The following is a 20,065-nucleotide window of genomic DNA, read 5'->3' on the forward strand; positions in this document are numbered from 1 at the left end:
AAATAATTTTAGATTTGTAATAAAAATTGAAGGAACCCCCCTCCCTTACCAGAAATAATAAGTCAAATGTCTTTCTTGACAAGAAGAAAATCAGTTGCCACTATAACGCTAGGGTTCAGTCAATTAAGTTTAGCTCCATCAGCATTTTTTAAAGATTTTATGCCATCATTGTTACAGGTTTTCTTCTTTTTCAGAAGGGAGGGGAGAGAGAACATAATCTGAACAAACATATTGAGCTTCAAATGAAGCAAATTTTTACTGATCAAACAAGAAATAGACCACGAGTATTCCTACAGCCTTAATCTGGATTCTGGAAGTACAGTTTCAAGGGTAAAAAATTGAAGAATGGGTATAACATCTCAAAATGTTTATTTACAAAATAAAAGTAGTTTTATTTAAGAGCTAGTTTGTGAGAGTTGAAGAACAACCTTCCACCAATTGAATGTGTACACTATGATTACTATTAGATCAAAATTTGTGTGAGAGGAAAATACTGAAAGAAACTTTCTTTATTTCACATTTGAAAAATCTAGAAAATATTTCATTCATTTGTGATAAATATAGTTATAGAGCTCGGCATATTTCCAGTGTAAATTACAGATAGTGAAGGAAAATAATGGAACATCTAAAGACAGGCATGATATTGTTTAGATTTTCAAAATATTATGAAAAACAGGAAATTGGAAGAAGCTTCAAGCTGCCAAACTTAAATTTCCTGATATTATTGCCAATGATTTTTTCTCCCCCAAAAATGATCACACATTTAGTACATTTTCTTGGCAAGTATATACAGAAAAAGCGGAAAACTCAAAAAGCATTGTACAATATTTAACTAATTGAGGACTTTGCGTACCGGAAGAAAGGCATATGTATAAAAGGTACAGCATTTAAGAAAAAGAACACATCTGAAGTTGAAAAAATCGAGTCCCAATGAACACAGTGGACTGATTGGTTAAATACTTAGACCATTTTTTGAACCTAGCTCATTAAGTTGTGGGACCCAATTATACTTTGAAAAAAAGTAAATTTTATTGAAGGACCTTTTCTGAAAAACAATTAATTCTTCTGAAATTGTCCTTAATTGAGAATTTTCCATTTTACAAATAGATCAACAAATACAGTTAGGAAACTCAGGGCACCAACTAAATGTACAAAATATACAGACAGATACTGCCATCTCTACTTAAAAATAATATGTCCCATTTTGAGCTAAGTAACCTGTTTTTACCTAGTAAGAGGGTATTCCTTTCAGTTGTGGCATGGAATACACTCCACCACACACACGCTACTTACTCATTTGCACAGGTTTGACTGAGTTGTGATCAATGCAATAGTAAAAAAGTCAATCCCACCGCATAAAGTATTAAAATTTTTATTTTTTAAAGCACAATATATTAATTTGAAAAAGTATTGCGCAATAACAGGTCATTGTGATTACCTTTTTGCTCTTTTCATTATTTTCCATTTAGAATTGAACGAGTAGGTAATTACAAAATTAGTTAATCACAAGATTTAAATTGGAATGGGTAATTCTTTTGCAACAAGAGGTAGGATTGATTCTGTTGTTAATTTCCAATTTTGGATTAGTTTTGAGACTTTACACCATTGTTCGCCATGGTGAGGTTCTGCAGCAATGCATCGTTTCTTGACATCTTGCTGAGACTCTTCAGTCCCATTGAGAAGTTCAAATTTGTAGAAGTAGGCCCAAGCATCTCCAAGATCAGGATCAATTTTAACTGTACGATTGAACCATTCCCTACATTTAGTGATTTTACGTTCACACCAGAACAATTTGGAAACTGCTAATAAAACATGGGCGTCGTGTTCGCATTTTTTCAGTGCATCAACACTTTTCGTTTTTCTTTGCGGACGTGGCTCTAAGAATATGGCTTCTGCCCACAGTATGCCAGCATTCGGGCATTCCTGCAAAGCTTTTGCCATCAAAGTATTGGCGATATCACGTAAACCTGCTCGAAATTCTATTCTGATCGCTTCTAACCACAGTTCAGGATTGTTTGGATTTCTTAGACGACCTTTTTCAAGGTAGGAACGAGCTTTAGTGAGCATTTTCCTTCTTTCAGCCAACCGTGCAAGCATTAGCCAGACTGGAATTGATGTGGCACATTTTTTCAACGCTTCATTATAGGTTGCATGAGCGTCATCTGGTCGGTTCAGTTGTTCTTCAATCTGACCTTTCATCAACCACAATTTCGCAAAGTCAGGAAAAACTTGAATGGCGTCTGCAAGTAATTTCAATGCGAGGTCATATTTTTCAAGGTACCATTCCAGTTTAGCAGATTTCATCATAACACGTGGAGTGGGGGCAGATGCTCGTGCCTTTGCTAGCAAACGCCTTGCTCTTTCGTATTCTGAATTTTCAGATTCTAATTTGACGGCAGCCAACCAGATTTCTTCCGAATTAGGATTAGCTTGAAAAGCAAGAGAGAGAATGCCTCTGGCTGCAGGTACATCTCCTGCCATCCACTTTGATTTTGCTCCCATCAACCATAGTACTTCGGATTTAGGGCAATGAGCAACAGCTCGCTGTAATAATGACTCCAAGGATTCACGAGTGCCGTGATTCTTCTCGAAGTATGCAGCGCGTAACCAAATTGATTTCTTACTTGGGAACACTCCTAAAGCATGACTGTAAACAGCTCTGGCACACTCGTACGCTCCTTGATTTGCGCAAGATTCGGCCTCCTCTATCCATGTATGTTTGCGATCTTCTTCTTCAATACCATACCCAATGATAGCTTTGATTAAAGCCCTGCATGTATGGACAGAGCCAGCTTTTTCTGCTTCAATAGCTTCTTTGAACCAATGCTCCCTATTGATTTCAACCCCGTTGGCGGTGAGAGATGAAATCGCACGATCTATGATTTTTTCTACCATATTGATGTTTCCATTAGCTTCTTCAAGTTTTGCAGCAGTGGTCCAAATTTGCCTGTCTGTGGGAATATTTTCTCGCGCTTTGTTCAAAACCTTACGCGCATTTTCGTAAGTTTCCAGTCGAGCTAAGGCAAGCCACAAATCAACACTTGTTGGGCAGCATTCAACAGCACGACTTAGCAAAATTCGGGCGTCCTCAGGTTCTTCCAACTCGACAGCTGCTTTCCACAAACGTACAGAATTAGGAATATGTTCCAAGGCTTTTCTGAAAACTTTCTTAGCTTTTGCCTCTGTTTCTAGCTCTGCAGCTTTAATCCAAATCCTGACGGATGTGGGGATATGTCTAACTGCCTGAGCAATAACAGCTTTGGCTGTCTCTGGAGGCTGGAGTCGGGCAGCTTCGAGCCATAAGTCTTCTGAGTTTGGATTCTCTTCACATCCTTTCATGATCAAATTCCTTGCCGCTTGTATTTTACCAGTTACTTCTTCTAAACGCGCTGAGGCAATCCAGGCAGGAGGGTGATTCGGATTTGTTTCACGGACCGACTTTAAAAGTAAACGAGCTTTCTTGATATCATTGATATCACCCCCATATGATGGAATCATGCTTTGTAAATCTGTGAGGTACCCTTTTGGGTCAACGACCGTTTGCCCCTCAACTGAATCAGAAACTTGGCTCAGCTTAACATTCATCAAAGTGCTTCTAGCTTGTCCCATTTTCCGAAGATCCATATCCCCAGTGGGAGTTAGCATACCAGGAGTAAGGGCTCCATGAGGTATTTGACTCATAAGTCCACTCTTAGGATCAATGGCAGCTGCAGTTTCACCACCCAAACCATGAGATAAAACGGAGTCAGGTAACGGTGTGAACTTTTCAGCACGCGGGTTTCTCATTTTTCGATTACGGGCATCCCCAACTTCAGGTACATTTTTCCACTCATCTTCCGAGACAGTAGTGAGTCCTCTTTTCAGATCACTGAACTGCTGTTGGATTTTTGGACGTTCTTGACGGTATTTTTCCAACTCTTCTCTCAGACGCTTTTCACGGTACTCTTTCCTCTTCTCATCCATTCTCTTATCAATCTCTTCGTAAATCATATCGGCTTCCTCATCATCTTTGTCATATGGATCCTTGCTGAAGAGAGATCCACCATAACCAGAAAATTCATCGTAGTTTGAGTCGTTTAGATCCTCCTCATCATCTTCTTCCTCCTCTTTCTTTTTGCGTTTACTTGGAGGAGCATGACGATCATCGGAGACATCATTTGCATCACGAGCAGGACCAATATCAGATCGAGTCGTAAAACCAGTGGCACCTCGACCAACACCAGCAACATATCCAAGGGGTGCAGGAATACCCAGAAAATGCTTTTTGTTTTTATTGATTGTTGGGGGTGGATTCATCGTTTCAGTTTTTGAGAGATTTTACTACGGAAGATCTCACTTACCGATGACCCAGTGAGGATGAAAAATGGCACATTTACACTCCAAAAACTCAGAAACTGTCAGTGAGAGGTCAATAATATAACAATGAAAGTAGAAATCACGAGTTTTTTTTTTAAATTACGAGAAGAAACTGTAGGAAACGTTCTGCACTGTTTACTGTTTCGTCTTTTACGTTAGGTTATGTTTATGTTTGTTTTGATTGTTCTGGTTTATGGTGCCCGGTCATTGATGAACTTCTGGAGCTGTCAAAGGAGCTTCAAAAAGACCGAAATTTTATCATTCGTCTATTATCATCATTATTATCACTTCAGCGCTCGCATATTCAACCATGGCTCCGTTATTTAGCGCTTTCGGGAAGCAGTTATGCAAAAATACAACGTTCATTCTAGCCCGGTAAGTTCTCCTTCTTTCTGCACCACATTATATTCCATTGATTCAGTATTCTGAGCAAGTAAAGGGCAGTTGTCAAAGCACTGATTTTCATCTGTCAGTGTCTGCACTTCGGTGCTTTCCTGAAACTTTCTTTCCCGAAACTGCGGAATTGACTATTAACTGAGTGTTTTGACGTTTTGCCATTCCTTTTCGCCTTTCCACTCCTCTCGTCTTCTTCCTTGTCCTCATTGATTCTTACTTTTACTAAGGAAGCTCTATCCGCACTCAACCTGAAAATAATTTCCGAGTCGAAAAGGGCATCACTTTTGCTGCTATTTACTGTGCTTCTATAGGTGCCTCTGCTTTAAGTGCATTCATGACTTTCTATCTCACTTGTAAATACTCCTGCACCAAATATCAGTTTGTGGATAGAACCTAACCATCCGTCGACTTTAGATACGGAAGATACTGTTTTGAGCGTCACTATTTAATGAAGTTTAACAAAGTTCCGCATAAGGAGAAGTGAAGAATATCTCCTAAAGACTAGCCTCAAAACTTTGCAGTTTTGCTCTTGTTAAATTGTGTGAACAAGTACGTGGATATGTTGCATGACCTCTTGGTTTTTCCTCCAGGCATTTACAGCTTGAAATTTTAGTAAAATCTCCACCCTGCATTGAGGCACTTTTCTCTGTTATTGTAGCCTTGCCAGAAATTTTCAAGTATCCTCCAAATTCTTAAGCTCATGCAATTCTAATCATTGAACTTTGATCAGCCAAGAACAAATGAGGGGTTTCAGTGATAGTTTGATATTTGTCAGTTGTATATCTTGTCAAGAAAGGAGTGGAATATTTTACACTGCCAATTGTTCATTTGTCCAGAAATTATTAATTCTCACTCATCGACCAATTCAGAGATTACATTACCTGAACCCTTCAACATTTCACTGTAGGTATTCAGAAGAGAAACTATTTTTTTAAATTGTTTCTCAAGTACTGTTTACCTATTTTTTTGTGTGAATTCTTTGTAAACAAGTAGAGATCACGAATTGACAACGATTATAAGTAGGTAGTCCTAAACAATGCTGATAAGTTTTTGGAAACAGCCTCTTCTTCCAATTCTTTCAGAACAATTAAGGAACATGCATGACTTAAAGTGTTGAGGCTATCATGCACTCTTTGTTTATCGTTATAAACACCTGTCCTCGATTTATTTGAACGTTGTTGTCCTACTGCTCATGAGTTAGACTTATCAGTCTCTCAGAGTAGAAGAGAGAGAACCGAATACCTTTGAACATGATGACTAATGTCACTTCAGCATTGTCGTCAGTTTCAAGTTGATTATCTGAGCCTGATAAGAAAAATATGTGGCCACCAGGTGTCATTTATTCAAGTCTTGATAAGAGCCTCTTTTGTTTTATGAAAGTATTCACTCACCAACGAACCCAAAACTTTGATAGAGATAAAGCAGGTATAAATGTGTGCAGTTTCTTATCTATCGACAGTAACAAGTAAATGAAATGATAATACCCGTCTCTAGATATCCAAAAATGTGAGGCTCAAAGGTCAATATGCAGTGCACTTGCACTTATTGTCAGTCGGAAATATCCCCCACAAGGAAACCAAGATTTAGGTTGCACAGCTGCATTCCAATGAATTTTTTCCAATAACAGAAATTTTCATTTTTAAGTTGCAAATCTCCCTCTCCATTCATTTATTTTTACATGAAGCTAACCAATTTTGGTTTCTAGGACCCAATGATTTTTAATCACTATCTATGAATACCTTTTGAAACCTCAAGGAATTTTGGGAATTTTCCCTGGTAGCAGTGGCTGTTGAGAAAAGTTGTAAAAAACTCGTACATTTTAAGAGAACTTAAAATTTACATCAAAACTACTTGAAAATTACTTTAAAAAACTCTTGAAATATTCGTATCAGGAGACCCTTTTTGGGGCTTTTTTACTTAAAATTGAAGAACAATTTTAAGTTAATTTTTTTACGTAAATTTTAAGTAAAATTTACGAATTTTCTTTTTTTTATTATAAATTTCCTGCGTGCAAAAACGAGGGAACGTTTTTGTGAAATTGGAGTCTTTCCCTCAAACCAAAAGTCTTTTCACGAAAATTGTTTTTAAGTAACCTTGATTAATATGAAAGCGAAGAATCTGTCTGTGCCCCTGGTTTTTTAATATTTGAATAATTTCACAAATTTTTTTAAAATTTTTTTAGAAATGTATCTACCACAAGTCCAACAGCCAACTCTGAAGGCTGGCTTAGCAAACTACTCGTTCGCAGAATTGAGCCGACAAAAGAGCCACATTCCAGAATGTTATCAGACAAAGAAGTTATTTATGAGCTTCATACGCATAACATAAGACCTGATCAAGGGGACAAATACATAGCCAATTAGTAAGTACTTCAGCACCCATTTCCTAAAAGAAAGAAAGAAAGAAAGAAAGAAAAAAAAAAAAATTAGAAAAACACTTCAATTCACTGACTACCCAGTTGGATTGTATTTTGCAAAAAAGAACCAGGAGCATTGCAATGATGCTAAAATTGTGAAACTTCTTCTGTCTTGGAGGAAAAACCTGATCATCTTTAAAAAAAAAAGTCCTAAATTACACGCTAAAAACTGTAAATTTCATATTTTTGCATAAATTCAGTAGTTTTATTGCTAAGGATGAAGTTGCACAATCTTAGCAGCATTGCATTGCTCCTAGTTCCTTTTTGCAAAATGCAATCGAATTGATGCTTGTTGTATGAATTTGATGAAAAAGGTATAGCTTGTTTGGAAAAAAAAAACTGTGGAATAGGGTTATTTTGTATACATATTTTTAAATTATTTTTTTAATAAATAGAGTATCGAACGCTCATTCAAATATCCGAGACAATTAAATCTGTGATTAAAAATTTCCGTAACCAACAAAGCCCAATTCAGAGGAGAGGGTCTAGAGTTGTGGAGGTGGAAGGGGCGTCTAACCTACGACTCCAAGCATGAAAACTGTGGTAATTCATCCAGAAAATTAAAACAAAATTTTTTTGCAAGCGTTTTTGATTAGGATGTCCTTGGCCACCTACAAACAGCCAAAAAGATTACATTTTGATTTGATCAGACCCTAAACGTAAAAGAAATGCTAACCAAACCAAAAAAAAATAGTGCAGTTGTCTTGAAGTCAAATTGTTCTACTCTTTGGTGGAAATCTTCAGAATTTTACAGCTGTTAGCTTTCATTTTTTAATATGTTAAATATGAGTTCTTAAGATTGCACCGAAAGTTGAATTTTTAACACCTTCTTCCATTTCTGTTGCATGAATGCTCTTCCTGATTTTTTTTTTTCTTTTTTTGCAGTGAAGAGACTGTCAAATTAATTGAAAGTAGGCAACCAAAATCCAATCTAGACCTTGTTGGGTCTTGGACAGTAACTGTTGGAGACTTAGACCAAGCTCTGCATTTATGGCGTTACAAAGGAGGATTTGCTAGTGTTGACAAAGTGAAACAATCCCTAAATGAGGACAAGGTAAATTTACTCTTCAAAATATAAAATATTGATCTCAATAATAAATTTTAAATTATTTATGTTGTCCAGTACACGAGTAGGTTAATCCATTTTAACAAGTAATCCATCTAGGAAAACTGATGCGATTATCCTTGAACTTTCAAACTTATTTGATTTGTGATTGGTCTGCCTGTGTTATTGGTATTTGCAGCTTACGAGATAGGCCATAGAATTATGGCTACCAGAAAGGCAGCAGTCGGCCATCTTTGCTCCCATTCTTGAAATCCCCGGGACCCCCGCTCAGCCTACCGTTTCAAATTTTGCGAAGAAAAAGAGCAAAGTCCGCCGCTCTTACCTTACGTCTCTCTGCCGTTTCAAATTTCGCGGGATAAAGAGCAAAGTCTCCTTAAAAAAAGTGACCATATGCGATCTTATGGGAGGATCTGCCTGTTACCTTTCCGGTAGCTATTATTCTATGGATAGGCTTCGAGGAAACCTTATTTTGGACAGTCCTAACTTAATTATAATTAACGTATACATTTAAAGTTAATAAATTCATATTTAAATCAATCAATAGATCATATTTTATTACTATTTAAATTATTGTATCTAAGTAATTTTTTTATGAAAACAATTTTATTTTCTTAAAAGCAATTTCAACACTCAATTACGAGTGATGTGGCTAAATTTTTTTTTCACCTGAGTGAGACTAAAGTGAAATAGGTTTAATGAAATATATTTATGATTTTTTTACATGCAATTAGAAAGGCTTTCAAACAAGATAGTGATAAAAATAAAATATCACCTTTACAGCAGATAAGGGTAATATTTCTGTCCTTCTAAGATGAAATGTTTCAACAATTTTAGGTCTGCATCCGGCATCCACAATGGAACGATGAACTGCGCCTGTTGTTTTTTTTAGCACAACACTTGATCTCTCTCTTTATGGGATGGTCTTCTCCTTTTCAAATGTCATTACCTTTTTGTTCATGAGATATTCTGTTACTATTCTCTTTTCAGAAGTATCAGCTATTGGTGAAGGAGCGTGGCAACTACCTTAGATCTCGCCATCTCCAATACCTGCTGGCTTTTAGTTACTGGCCTGCCATTGAGGCCAGAGGAGGAAAGAATTTGTATGAAATAAGGAGCTACAGTTTAAAACCCGGCACTATGATTGAGTGGGGTAACAATTGGGCAAGAGCTGTGAATTATCGACGAAACAACAACGAGGCCTTTGCCGGATTCTTCTCCCAAATCGGCAGACTGTATAATGTGCATCATATCTGGTGTAAGTATGCTTTTATATTGCTAGTGTGAAATGTGTAGAAATGGTTGCAAAGAACAGCCTTTAATGCCAAACACTGTCACTGTATTCGTGCGAAACCACGCATCTTCATTGCTGTGGTTCAAAAAGTCTGCTCCTATTTTATTTTTTCCAAAATAAACGAGCCATTTTCAAAGCTTGAAATTCATGCAGAATATTCTGTCAATAGCAATAGAATAGTCTGTCAAAAACGGGATTCCTTGAAAAAAAAAGGAAGTTTTGAAAACATTACATCGACTACTTTTTCAAAGAAAATTTAAAGTATGACAGGAAGTCTGTAAAGTCGCAGACAGAGATACATTGTTTTGCACTTCGACCATCAAAATATCTCTTCACAAAAAATGTCCTAAAGTATCCAGGAAGTTCAATAGGTTCGAAGTTCGCAGTTTAAAAAATATCGTTCAATGCCTTAGCATAAGAATGAACTAAACCTCTCGCAACTTACTCTTTAGGATGCCAGAGAGTATTCGAGTCCAAAACTCAGACACTTGTGAATTTTTGGACCGAACCTGACAGACAGTTATCCCCTGAGAAATTTATCTCCCTGCGTCAAAAATCTGAACTATCAAACATGCATTTTCATTCTGGAACCCTTATAAATTCTCCGATAGTACCTGTATGGTATGAATTCTAACACACATCTAAAGTTTTTTTAACAAGATATATCTGTGCTGATTTACAGAAGAAAGTAAACAATTGGGTATGTCTACAGCATTTTTTTTTATTCTCAAGTTCTTGAATATCTTGTAAGTTAGGTAAATTGCTGGAAGTCACTTGTAATTGTAACCTTGTGGCTAGTTTAAAGCATTTATTTTCATCCTGTTGGACAATTCTATATTTCATGTGTTTTTTATCAAAGCTTTATATTCTTTACCAGGTTATTCAGACTTGCAATCACGGAAAGAAACCAGAGAAAGTGCTTGGAGATCACCTGGATGGGATGAATGTGTTGCGTATACTGTGCCACTAATCAGAGAGATGCAATCACGCATCTTGTTACCTACCTCCTTCTCACCAACTCAGTGAGGAATATTCTGCAAAATCTTGAAATGTCTGGAGCTTAACGTTGCTGATGCTCATTCAAGTGTCGAACAGGGTTTGTTGAAGTTCTTAAGACAAAATTTGGCAGTCGAAGAACAAAAATTTCGTTGGGGGAGATATTAATTTTCATTCAATCAGAGGTTAATCTTAAAAAATAATCGATGTTACCAAGGGAGTGATATCATGCTTAATTTTATTAAAATTATACCTCCACTTATTGGGGAGTATACTTTTATTTTGGTTCTACTCTTGAAGCGGCATAAACAAAAACATTATTCAGTCTCTTCTTATGATTATGAAATTTTTTGCTGTGCAAACATCTGTTTTGTGGTAGGTAAATTGAATTTAGAACAAAAATTCTTTAAAAATCTCTCTCCTTAGAATTCTCGTTTTAGTCAAGAAAGCTAATAAAAGCAATAATAAGAGTGGGTTAGTTGCTTTAAATACTTGTCTTTTGATGGTTTTAGCATACAGATCAGCAAAATAATTCAGATCTGTCCAAAGCCAAATTTCTATATGTCCAATAACGAAGGAGATATCACCCATTGAAGAACATTGTGTATGATATCATCCACCACGGTATCATATACAAAGTGGTTTCTGCCACTTATTTTTGCGCAACCAGTGCAAATGTGTGAATCTCTAATTGATGTAACCAAAGTGGATGGAATCATCATCCGTGCTACTGCTGTCGGTGATGTCATAACATCGTGTTTCTTGATGAACATTTTCTCCGTCATATTGGACATAGATAAATGGCGTTTAAACAGATCTTAAAATTGTTTGCTAATCTCTAAGCTTAATCCATCAGAACCCAATTCTGTGTCCAGTGAAATTGACTCGTAACGCAGAAAGAATAATCAGTAGTTTGTTACTTTTTGAGTCAATTCTGACTGCCAGTCAGTGTTTTAGCTTATGAACTATGTATAATTTGAAAGACTGATTGTTATGAAAAGGATATTTTAAGTGCTTGAAAGTATCTCTTATTAAAGCTGATTGTGAGTAAAAGTTGTAATAAAAATGCGATGCTGAAAGAATGATTATAAAAAGTCTGCATGGCAAACGATGAAAAAGGAGAAATAAGTTGGAAGATTCCTAATATCTGTGTGGCCCATAAAACTTAAAATGAGATAAGTATCAATCAGGTTTGTTGATCTCATCCAGGGAAGACTGTTTGAAAGATTCTTCTTTTTGCTCAGTTGATAGCTAATTTGGCGAAACTCATATCAGCTGTTTCACTGTATGTAAATTTTGCAGTGTGCAAGAGAGGAGTGTGAGTTTCTCGCAGCATTAAAATTTTTGGAAGAGTTGCGCTAAAATGAGTTTATAAAGTCAATTATTTTCAATGCATCATTTAAAACTATCACGTGAATTAAGCCTGCATTTATTTCCTTTTTTTTTTTATGATGACCACAGCAAGGAAAGTTGACCACATTTGAAAGATTGCATAGCGAAAAGCAAGGTGCTTTTTTTATCTCCAAAAGTGATGACTTTGGCAGCTATCATACATGATTTATCGAAACTTGTAATTTCCCTAATAAATCTGTGGGAATCTCAGCTCATGTCATCTTTCAACCCTGTTGTATGAAATAAGTATTGAGAAAACAGGATAACTTCTTAGCCTAGAAATTGCACAAAGTAAATATTGCTCCAATTGCTTTCAACCCCCTGATTTTACCCTCAAGTCCTCTTGTATATTTTTATTCACTCATTCCTTTTCTCACTGATTTTCATACCTATTTTCCTCTTGCCTGTTGATATGCTCCAGGAAGTTAAATTGCCTATTATGATCATTTCGTATCCATAGGGGTGTAGAATTGTTAATGTTATTTTTTTCTATCTTCTATCTCCAACGTTCTCAGCCGTGTTCCAATACTTAATGGCCACTTTTTCCATTCTCATCTCAGTAGCTGATAGAACAGATTGCTAGAAAGCATGTATTATTATAGGTAAATATACTCTCCCAGTAATTAAGAATATTTGCATTTAAAATGGCAGAATTGTGAGAACTCTCCTGCACAATTTTCTTGTTTTGCGTTTTGGTGAGATAGTTCAAAATCTGAACCATTTCTCATGAGGAGTTTAGACTGAATGATTCAGTGTTATTGTAACTACTCATTGTTATAATTGGCTTGTGTCCGAGCGTACTTTTGATTATTCATTTATTACTTTTACTCTTATTTTTTTCTTATTTATTATATCGATGGTGTTATTCTCTGAGCCCATCTTTCGCCAGTCATTTTTAACATCACCTCTACAGTTGGTAGACAAAGAACCTTTCATCACTTTTTTATTTTTAATATTGTTCAAATTTTATTTTTTACCTCATGTTTTATCGTATGAAAATGTTTTCTCTTTAGAAACTTTATGAAAAATATAAGAGATTCAGTAATTCAGTGTTTTATTTATCTTTTGTCAATGTACAGAAAATTTTCCAATTCCTTTTTGAACCTATGCTCTTACCGTTATTGAAACTTGTTACTGAGGATTTCACCGCGATGCTAATCGTAGAAAATAAAAAAATTCACATCAAGTGCAAACATTTGCAACTGAAGTGAAGGGGGCTAGAAGTGAAAAAACAATTCAATTCAATCAACTATATTTTATCATTCATTCAGAATGTTTCACCTACAGTACAAAGCACTAAAAAATTTCAACAGTTGTCTGTTCTAGAGCATTTTAAAGTCTGAGAATGAAAAAAATTGATTTTAAGGAAAAAGCAGTGACCGTTTTGAAACAATTTTACGCCCAGATTTCGGCATCTTTATCATTCAAAATGAGATTTTGCTCGTGTAATGACCTCAATATTGTATTATGAAGTATTATACCTTTTTAGGTATTCGACGTTATAAAATCTTAACAACTATCACCGAGATTTCATTATAGACCACGCCTGTCATGTCGGATTTACGAATTGTGACAATTTGATTTCAAATTCAAGTTTCTCGTCAAAAAATGCCAACTAGTGTCAAGTTTCTCACAAATCGAGTGAGCAGGAGCCGCATAGTGTCGGCACCAGTCAATTTACATACGTTAGGGCGCCTTCAATTACGTTTGATACTGTGCAACACTTCTGAGGTGGAATAGTCGCTTATGGCGCCTTTGAAAGTATCGCTTCGACTTGATGGTAGGCAATCAGGATTACCGCTGGATCCTAATTTAGTGCGTGCGCAGTTGCACATTTTCCCATCACCGACGTTGGGACAAAAAAATATTCAAACCTAGAATAGCGACGTTGCATGTTTTTCAATGCCTATTTTTGACGGGTGAAGCTACATGAACACTTATAAATCGGCCGTGATTTTTCAGAGGTACGATGAACAATTTTTTCACCGTTTAATCCAAGCTAATGGGTGTGATTGTACGCTTTCGTTAAATCTGACCGGAAATTCGACTTTTACGTCCAAAAGTACCGCTTGACACCAAGTTTCACAAAAATCGATCCAACAGGAGCCGAAATAACATTTTAGGCTACATCCACCCACTTGGATTTTCGAATTTTGAAAGTTTGAGTTGAAATCAGGTGTTTCCTAAAAAAAATGCCAGCTAGTGTCAAGTTTCACAAAAATGAAAAAATTAGACACTAAGATGGCACGAGGATCGCACTTTTGTGTCATGCCTCGGGTCATATCCATGACGGCGTGTTAATGCCGTCTTGGATTTTGCGGCATGTTAAGTTGGGTTCACTGCCGAGTGTGATCTGCTGATCAGGTCTAATAAGGCCCAACAAGGGCGGACTGGCCATGGGGGCGCGGAGGCGATCGCCCCCTAACAATTTGTCGCGGAGGTCCCGAAGGGGCCCCGCGGCGAATTTTTTTAGAGTAATCGTTTTTTTCCCGTAATGTTGTAATTTTCTTATCCTTTTCAATCACTAACAGGCCCCGAATTCCTTGAAAATTTATCTCTAAGAGACATGAAAGGTCGCCTACAGCTATGTGATGAAGGGGCCCCCGAAGAATCCTAAGAATGGGTTATATTGAAGTTCAAGTACTGTAGAATCCAACTCCAATAATGCCTACGTGTTTAAAAAGTGTGAAATTTTCAAAATTTACCGGGAGAAAGCCCCCGGACCTTCTTAGAGAGGCCCTCGAACGACAAGAGGGGCCCTTACATTTAGGTCTCCTCCTAAGTTTTCGACTACAAGTCCGCCCCTGTGTGCCGCTACTGCAGTTTTGACCGTTAAGGCCGTAGTTTAAGGGCGCTAAAGCCAGGATTGTATTTCGCAAATGGATAGTGTTTGCAGAATGATTAAAAATTAAGGAGCAGGAGTAATTTAACTAAATAATAAAAGGATCTCAAATCTACAATATAATGCAAAAAATTTGGAAAATCTCGTCATGTAAATACAGAAGATTCGAAAACGCCTTCAATTGAAGCGTGATACCTCACGCGTTCCGGAGAGTTAAAATAGTTGTATCCCTGCGCCTTAGCAAGGCGATGGAAGTTCAATATTGAAGTAGCGTCCCCGCGTCGTTTTTCTGTTTTCCTGTGCCGCTACTACAGTTTCGACCGTTCAGGCCGTAGTTTAAGGGCGCTAAAGCCAGGGTTGTATTTCGCAAATGGGTAGTTATTGCAGAATAATTAAAAATTAAGCAGTAGGAGTAACTTAACCCTAGTCTGCCTGAGCCTCTGAACCAACGAGAAAGCCTGAGCGGGGTCAATTTGACCCCAGCTGAAAATCAATTAGTTAGCTATGTTTTTTTCTGCCCCCATCTGACCCCACTCAGGCAGACTAGGGTTAACTAAATAACAAAAGGAACTCAAATCTACAATACAGGGTGATCCAAAAGTCCCTTCCACCCCCTCTAACTTTTTACCTAATTGAGGTAAAGATTTGAAACTTGGGGGATATTCCTAAGTCAAAGGGAGCTACTTTTTGGCCCCCCTAAAATTTTCAGGGGGTCCCCCTTGGGGGGGGGGGGCAACGGCCCCCAACTTTTAATTTTCAAATGGGAAGACCCCCTTTGTGATAGCTCGTTCGAAAGAGCATAAAAAAAAACTTTTCGCGCAAACCCGAAGTCAATATCTCAAACCGTTTCGAAATGGCGGCCGGTTAAAGTTCAAAATGGCCGACAATTCACACCGGTTATTTGTCGATGGATTTGCGCGAAAATCGGTATGTAGGGGTATTTTGACACGAGAAAAACGAATTTGACGTTAGATTTTCAAAAAAACCGAAATTTCCAAAATGGCCGCCGGTTAAAGTTTAAAATGGCCGAAAATTTTCACCTCGGTTTTTTGCTGATGGATTTGCCTAAAACTTGGAATTTGAGAGTATTTTGGCATAAGATAAACAAATTTGAACTTAGATTTCTAAAAAAATCCATTTTTGGTGATCAATTTTGGCGATGGAAGCTTAATATTGAAGTAGCGTCCCTCTATGGTTTTTCGGCTTTCCTGTGCCCCTTCTGCAAACGGCATTAAAACGCCGTCATTGATATGACCCGAGGCATGACACAAAAGTGTTATCCTCGTGCCATCTTAGTGTTTAATTTTTTCATTTTTATGAAACTTTACACTAGCTGGCATTTTTATATGAAACACTTGATTTCAACTCAAACTTTCAAAATTCGAAAATCCAAGTGGGTGGATGTAGCCGAAAATGTTATCTCAGCTCCTGTTGGATCGATTTTTGTGAAACTTGGTGTCAAGCGGTACTTTTGGACGTAAAAGTCGAATTTTCGGTCAGATTTAACGAAAGCGTACAATCACATCCATAAGCTTGAATTAAACGGTGAAAAATATTGTTCATCGTATTTCTGAAAAATCACGGCCGATTTCTAAGTGTTCATATAGCGTCACCCGCCAAAAATAGGCATTGAAAACATGCAACGTCGCTATTCTAGGTTTGAATATTTTTTTGTCTCAACGTTGGTGATGGGAAAATGTGCAACTGCGCACGCACTAAATTAGGATCCAGCGCTAATCCTGACTGCCCACCATCAAGTCGAAGCGATTCTTTCAAAGGCGCCATAAGCAACTATTCTACCTCAGAAGTGTTGCACAGTATCAAACGGAATTGAAGGCGCACTAACGTATGTAAATTGACTGGTATCGATTCCAACTGTATACCGACTAATCCTACAATATGCGGCTCCTGTTCCCTCGAATTTGTGAAACATGCCTCAGATCATCACGTGTCTACATTTTTATCGAGGGATTTAAACGATTGGGTAGAAAAAGGGTACGATGTGTAGAAAATATATGATGATGTGAGGAGAATAGATAAACATGGACCGCATTTTGAGCAGGAAGAAACCAAGAAACCCGTACAACGTTAGTACTTCTGTAAAGAAACAAATTTTCAAATGAAATTCATCGATGGCTAATGTGACTCGGTTACTTTTTACTTAACGCGGTGAATCAATCGCTAAAGTGCGAAAGCACGTTTCTCCATGCGGCGTTTCACCACATTCACTCCCATTTTATTTTTCGAAGAGAAATAAGCCATATTTAGAGCTTGGAATCAATGCAGAATAATTTGCCGATAGAAAATAAAAATTAAGGCAGTTTTCAAGAAATCACGTTGACTAGATATTCAAATAAAAAATGAGGCGCGGCAGAAAGTTTGCAACGTTGCAAACGGTGGTACATGGTTTCGCAATTTGGCCATCGATTTATGGTAACCGTGTTGTCTAAAGTTTGTTTTCGTTCTCGAACTGTTAAAGCACTGGTCATTCGCAGCCTTGGTTACGATTTTCACAACTTATCGTGTTGAAATGATGTAAGGAATCTAATTCAAACGCTCCGGTTCAAGAAAACACGCAAATTAATGTATATTTTCAATTTTAAAATGGAGTAACCCTGCATAAAGTAGGTTCTGGTCAGTTATATTTAATGAAAATGTAACATAAATAGCGTCAAAAATGTCTAAAACTCAAATAGAGATGTTGCATGTGTGAGGAATTTGCGATTTGACTTTTGATTATTTTGTAAAAGCTCGCTAGAAACACGATAGTGCCACTGGTTTCTCCTAAAATCGACTCCCAAGCTCAAAAAGAGCTCTCAAAGTTGAGGGCGTAATGGAGGGGATATCCCACGCAATCCTGAGAGTCCACCTCTACATCAAGACAAACTCTCCATGCAAAGATAGGGAGCAAATACATCGACAGGGCTGCCACTTTATTTGAGGATTCTAAAACTGAAAACACGGCAACCCTGCTAAAATATTTGCTCCCTATCTTTGCATGAAGAGTCTCTCTTGATGTGGAGGTGGACTCTCAGGATTGCGTGGGATATCTCCTCCATTACGCCCTCAAGTTTGAGAGCTTTTTTGAGCTTAGGAGTTGCTTTAAGGGAAAACCAGTGGCACTATCGTGTTTCTCGCGAACTTTTACATAAGAATCAATAGAAATTGCAAATTCCTCGAACATGCAACATCTCCTTTAGAGGGGAATTTTAAGTGGTTCCAAGGGGGTTAAAATCTTTCAGCGAAGAAAACCAAGTTTTTGTCGATTTTCCCTCACGAGAGGAGGGACTTCGCACAGGGTAAATTTTGCAGCTATGTGCGGGACCCGTGCGCTTTCCACGGAGAAGAGGAGGAGACATAATTGAGCAAGAACAGGTGGACGATCGATCACATTTTAAGGTATGCCGGCCGCGCCGACAGCTAACAGAGATCACGAGAAGATGAACTCTCGGGGCCTAGGGTGTGAAGTCGTGGGGGGTGGCGGCGTGGGGATGGGGGGGGGGGGCGAGACATTCATCCGTCTTAGTCAATCACGAGGATGAGGAGGACGGAAGCAAGAGAGCAGACGACCTCTGATTACGCCCAACATCCAACTAATTACTTCGCAACTCATCGTTTCATTACGAGCTGAGGCGTTGCCGCCGGCTGCCCTAGTAAAAATTGGCGATGAGAGCTGCGTTTCAAAACGCCATAGGAATTTTTATAGCCAGCTAAAGAAGGCTACAGAAAATCATTTAGCTGGCTGTAGAATGCGGAGAAAATCATACGGTCGGGCTATACGAAGCGATAAAAAATTATGCAGCCGGGCTACAGTTCCTGTCGCCGGGCTTTACACTTTATCGCCTGGCTGTTGCTTTTTCCGCCATCGATTATAAAAGGCTATAAGAAATTGTGTAAAAATTCGTGTGCTTTGGAAATCATTAAGTTTGATACGGAACCACCTTAATATTTACAAAACACACATTATATTTTCCTTTAATACAATATTTTTTTTCATCAATTAAAATGAAAATAATCCATACAGGATGTGCAAACATTTCAAAATCATGAGTTGAATAATGCTGACTCCGCCAGATTAAATATTAGAGCAAAACACAAAGCGGAGCGGCGACGCACTGGCGCCTACAAACCTAACAGGGATACGTCACGCATTGCGCAACGCGTGAAGTATCCCTGTTAGGTTTGTAAGCGCCAGTGCGTGTTTCGCGCTGGCTGCCCGCCTGCCGCGCCGCAGCGTGTCACGGCGCTTGAAGCAACTATTTCACACCAGAGGTATTGCACAGTATCATATGAAACTGAAGGCGCTCTAATATATTAGTAATGGCAGGCATCCATCAAAAGTACGGAGCTTTCCTCGCAAAATAAATCAAGATACTACGGCCCAAAAAGAGAGCAGTGTTCCAAAAACTCACTAAGTCCTAGCATCCGTAATTATCGTATTACTAGCCAGTACAAAGAAAATTCTGAGAATCTCGTCGGCCACGTTTTGTTGAGTTGGTGAGCCATTCAATACCTTGAGCGCTCTACTATAGTAGAACTCTAGTGGCAAAACGAAAACAAGAAGCGCCTGAAGTTAATCCATGAACGGGCCATTTCGAGCCCCTTGTTCGCCGGAAAGTGGGAACCTTCTGGAAACTGTTTGGCATTTTCTAACACGGCGGCTTATGGGAGAATCGCGGGCTGCGAGTAGTTTTCGGAATTCATTCATTCAAATCAATCATTATTTCCGCGAATTTTGGCAAATTGTGTTCACCGAAGTCAGAATCAGTGAATCTCGAAGGAAAATAAACGGAGAATTTACAGCGCCATCGTGAAGAGCATAGTTACGTACGGGAGTGAGGTCTGGCAATTAAAGAAACGATCCGAGGATATCTTACGGGCAACCGAAATGGACTTTTGGCGAAGGTCTGCAGGGATCTCGCGGAGAGAGCGCGTTCGTAATGAACGAGTGCGTGAAATAATGGGAGTTGAGGAAGATATTGTGCACGATATCAAAACCAGGCAGCTGGTTTGGTATGGACATGTGCGGAGAATGGCAGATAGTAGGTTGCCCAGAAAGGTATTTGATTGGGTTCCTTACGGAAGAAGGCGGCGTTGACGTCCAGTAAAAGGTTTGCGAGAGGGAGTGGAGGGGGAGATCAGACGGTGTAATCTGCCCGATGATTTGTGGGAGGATCGATTCCGATGGCGATTTGGAGTCGCAGAGCGCTCTAGTGCGCTGAGGTAGCGGCTTGATATGTATGTATGTGTTCACCGAAGTCATTTAAAATTAAAAAAATTTACAACACTCCCGAATGAATTTTTTACCTG

The 20,065-nt window shown here is 38.2% G+C and overlaps 2 protein-coding genes across 2 annotated transcripts; one reads left to right on the forward strand and one right to left on the reverse strand.

Annotated features, from left to right (window-relative positions):
* Positions 1-352: 352 nt before the first annotated feature.
* On the reverse strand, positions 353-4,508 carry Prp6 (pre-mRNA processing factor 6). Its single transcript, XM_019047885.2, has one exon. It carries the CDS (start codon positions 4,294-4,296, stop codon positions 1,513-1,515), a length of 2,784 nt encoding a protein of 927 aa, XP_018903430.1. The 5' UTR covers positions 4,297-4,508; the 3' UTR covers positions 353-1,512.
* A 49-nt stretch (positions 4,509-4,557) lies between these two features.
* Nipsnap (protein nipsnap) lies at positions 4,558-12,958 on the forward strand. Its single transcript, XM_019047886.2, has 5 exons — positions 4,558-4,731; positions 6,935-7,114; positions 8,054-8,222; positions 9,222-9,489; positions 10,403-12,958. Exons 1-5 carry the CDS (start codon positions 4,667-4,669, stop codon positions 10,549-10,551), a joined length of 831 nt encoding a protein of 276 aa, XP_018903431.1. The 5' UTR covers positions 4,558-4,666; the 3' UTR covers positions 10,552-12,958.
* Positions 12,959-20,065: the final 7,107 nt, after the last annotated feature.

This window comes from Bemisia tabaci, chromosome 8 (assembly GCF_918797505.1).
Source record: "Bemisia tabaci chromosome 8, PGI_BMITA_v3".
Taxonomy (NCBI): Eukaryota; Metazoa; Arthropoda; class Insecta; order Hemiptera; family Aleyrodidae; genus Bemisia; species Bemisia tabaci.